At 38.1% G+C, this 4,028-nt stretch overlaps 1 protein-coding gene across 1 annotated transcript in view; it reads left to right on the forward strand.

Annotated features, from left to right (window-relative positions):
* The window catches only part of LOC106869283 (PIH1 domain-containing protein 2), a 9,993-nt gene extending 9,129 nt beyond the window's left edge, over positions 1-864 (forward strand). Inside the window, exon 6 of the mRNA XM_052967860.1 lies at positions 696-864. Coding sequence (XP_052823820.1) covers positions 696-839 — 144 coding nt within the window. The 3' untranslated portion in view covers positions 840-864. The remainder of the gene's footprint in view (positions 1-695) is intronic.
* Positions 865-4,028: the final 3,164 nt, after the last annotated feature.

The following is a 4,028-nucleotide window of genomic DNA, read 5'->3' on the forward strand; positions in this document are numbered from 1 at the left end:
TTCTTCTTCTTCTTCTTCTTCTTCTTCTTCTTCTTCTTCTTCTTCTTCCAGCAATTGTGTTACAGATAGATTTAGGAATGCGAATACAAAATGTATGAAATTTTTAATGCGTTTATGAAGTTTAGGCTGAAATATATATACAGATTTAGAAGGAAAAATGAGTCTGTTAAAATAAATAAATAAATAAATAAATAAATATCTCTGTTGCTCTGTTAAAATAAATAAATAAATAAATATCTTTCACATAAAATTATGGACTCCGTTCTAATATAGAATCAATGCAAGGGAGACAATTTAGCTATACAGTTAGAAAAATAAATTATTACCCTTTACCGCAGAACTTAACCCGTCTACACTTACCTGTGTACAAATTCACACAAATATACGCATATATACGTTATAGACTGATACGCAAGATTTTTTTTTTTTTATCTACTTATAAAACTTTGTCATTGTATCAAGAGCACATACGTTCTTCCTGTGTGACTAGCATTCCGTCGATTACGACGACAAGGGTTCAGTTGATCAGATCAACAGAACAGCCTGCTTATGAAATTCACGTGCAAGTAGCCGACCACTCCACAGACATGTAGTGCAGCAAGTGTTACATAGATGACTGCATAATCCTCTTAGAATTGTAGTTTAACCCATAGTTAATTACCAACCTTCTAATTTAATTTCTTTCTAAATTTCAGGATGTGCTGATGGTTACAGTTATGGGAAAATATGACCTTTTTTTACCACTTGATGCTCATGTTGATGACTCCAGAGCAGATGCTCAGTTTCATAAAGACAAAGCTGTCTTATCTGTCAGACTACCATATTTGGAAACTCTTTGAAAAAAAAATTCTGCCCAAGTTAAAATCCTGAGAGTTTTTTTCTTTTTTTCTTGTAAACCTATACAGATATATTTAAATATAATGGTTTCAAATTTTGATGCATGGCCAGCAGTTTTAGGCGGGGTGGGAAAGCTAGTTGATTACATCAATCCTGGTTTTCAGCTGGTATTTATTTTATTGACCTCCAAATGGATGAAGGGTTGACCTTGATGGACTTTAACTCAGAACGCAAAGTGGGAAGAAATTCTGCAATGTATTTCTTCCAATGTGCTAATAATCCTGCCAGTTTGCCACTTCAAATCTCAATATAGTTCTTTCTAATTTTGGCATAAGGCCAACAATTCTGAGGGGAGGGGAAGCTGATTATATCGATCCCAGTGCACGACTGGTACTTATTTTATCCACCTTGAAAGGCTGGAAGGTATAGTCGACCTTGCTAGAATTTGAACTCAGAACGTAAGGAGTTGGAAGAAATACCACAATGCATTTCTTCTGATGCTGTAATGATTCCACCAGTCATTTACCTATAGATAGCATCAAATCTCAAATCAAGGAAAACTATTAATGGTCTGTGTTGGTAAGAGTTCATAGACAACGTTTTCATTAGGTTCCATTGCTGTGGGGAAGGAAGAATTTTGCATATAGAGATCTTCTTCTTTATCAAAGAGTGAAGAAGATAGAATAAGAATTATTGTTGACTGAGTTGTAGGTGAATAAAAAATATACTGCTAGTTGTGTTCATCATGGTCATGATCATGATTGTGATCATCATCATTGGTTTAATGTCTATTTGTCCTGTCTTTTGGGGGTTGGACAGAATTGATTTGAGGCAGATTTTCTACAGCTAGATACCCTTCTTGTCACTAACTCACTCGTTTCCAAGCAAAAGCCAGCATTTAAAGACATATTAAAAGATAGTGCAGATAATTATTGTGAGTAAATTATATCAACACAGCATTTAAAACTTAAGATTCTACGAGTAGTGAAATATGTTGCCAAGAATTTATCAAACTAGAAAAGACGGACGAACAGGGGTGACAAATCTAAATCAAAATAAGTTAACTACACCGAAATATATATAGATATATTAGTACATAACCATGTTTCGGTTATAAAAATGCTGTGTTAAGGAATCATGAAAATTTAGACTGATATTCTTTAATAAGCTATTTAGGTAATCTAATTTGTAATCTAATCCAAATAACCATCTCGCTATTATGGGTAATATTTACAACTGTTTACTTCGTTGTTAGTCCTTAAAACAATTTTTCTCATGTTATTGATATGATAATTTATATCGATAAAGTACAACTGATATGTACCGCTAGCTTAGCAAATAATGTCAACAGTCCGACAGATACCCACAGCATTCGTAAACTGCGCCTAAATTTACCTGTATATATTTTTATTACGGCAATACTGGTTGTTGTTCTTTGATGTAAACAAACAACAGCGCAAGAGCTGCAGTGGACACACGTTTGTGTATTATACAGTAAAGCAATATCTGTAGTTTACTAATGTGATTACATGTTTAGAACTATATTCGTGATCGATGATGTTTTGTTGCCAATCATTCTATAGAAATGTGGGAAACATTTGTAAAGGTGTTTGATGTTATCGGTAAGCCTACAGCAGCAGAGTAACTGTCACTTGACGGTAGTGCAGGCTTGCTCAAACCCGATCTTGAACATATAAGGCGCAAAATAATTTTCTAGGAGCTTTTACTTTGGAACCCACCACCGAAAATAAATTCACGCCAAAAGCAACGATTTAGACAATAGGGGAGATTACTCTTACATATGAAACTTACATTTTCCTCCCCACTTGTTTCGGAATTCGTTTTCAAAAATAGTCTCCTTGATGTTTTATTAACATATTTTTCCAGGAAGAAAAGAAAGAAAAAAAAATCACTAAAAGTATAAAAGATCAAATTATCGAGACCCCCCCCCCCCCATAACTATCATCAAGGAAACAAAGAAAAAGAAGAAAAGGTGTGTGTGGAGGAATTAAACCGTAGAAGAAGGTGGGATGGTGGTAACGGGCTGTTATATTTCAGACCAAACGGCGTGTTTATCCGCGCCTCGTGGACATGATTGCAAAGGTATTACTGCGGAGAATCGCCAGCAACAACTCGCTGCCGCGGCCATCCTACATCGCGGGGTTTGTTTCTCAAACGGGCCGCGATTATCATGATTTTACGAAGGAAATCAGCAGTGCAGTGTTCGAGAACACCTGAGATCTCGACAGCGACCAGCACAAACTGATAGCAGCCGGCCACAGTCTCTCTCCTGTATTTGTTAATCTTCCTCTTCTCTGCGTTATGGGTGGCGATACCCAGGTTTGCGGCCGATGCGGCAAGGTTGGAGTCGGAGAACGTCTCGCGGCACCAAATATTGTTTTTGTTATAATTTTTGTGACTTCTTTCTGCGTTCAGGTCATGACAGGAATAAGTGCAGATATAAAATCGAGGGGCCTGTAGAGTAGACGAGGTGCCCTGTACTTTTTATTGTTTACAGGGAGATAGGCAAAGAGTATGGCTGTGTAGTTAAGAAGCTTGTTTTGCACCCCGTGGTTCCTGGTTCATGACCCCTTAGGTAAGAGCCTTCTACTATAAGTCCAATTAATTGCGAGTGAAACTGTATAAAAGCTCATAGTGGCTGTGTGATAAGAAGCTTGCTTTCTAACCATATGGTTCCACGTTCAGTCCTACTGCATGACAGCTTGGGCAAGTGTCTTCTATTATGGCCTCGGGCCGACCAAAACGGGGACATAAACACACCAACATCGGTTGTCAAGCGATGGTGGTGGTGGTGGGGGACAAACACAGACAGATAGACAGACAGGCACACACGTACACGACGTGCTTCTTTCAGTTTCCGTCAACCAAATCCACTCACAAAACTTTGGTCTGCCCGAGGCTATAGTAGAAGACACTTGCCCTAGGTGCCACGCAGTGGGACTGAACCCGGAACCATGTAGCTGGTAAGCAAGCTACTTACCACACAGCCACTCATGGCAATGTATTGGTGCCAGAATACAGCGAATAAATAAATTTTAATATCTCAATTCATTAAAAACAGTCGCCGACACAAACTCATATCTTTCGGACTTCAGGCCAAAACTGTGGACAATTTATACATCTTTGGTGGTCTACGCTGCTGCCATTTCACCACTCCACCTCCTGTCACC

The sequence above is a fragment of the Octopus bimaculoides genome, chromosome 5, assembly GCF_001194135.2.
Source record: "Octopus bimaculoides isolate UCB-OBI-ISO-001 chromosome 5, ASM119413v2, whole genome shotgun sequence".
NCBI classification, from domain to species: Eukaryota; Metazoa; Mollusca; class Cephalopoda; order Octopoda; family Octopodidae; genus Octopus; species Octopus bimaculoides.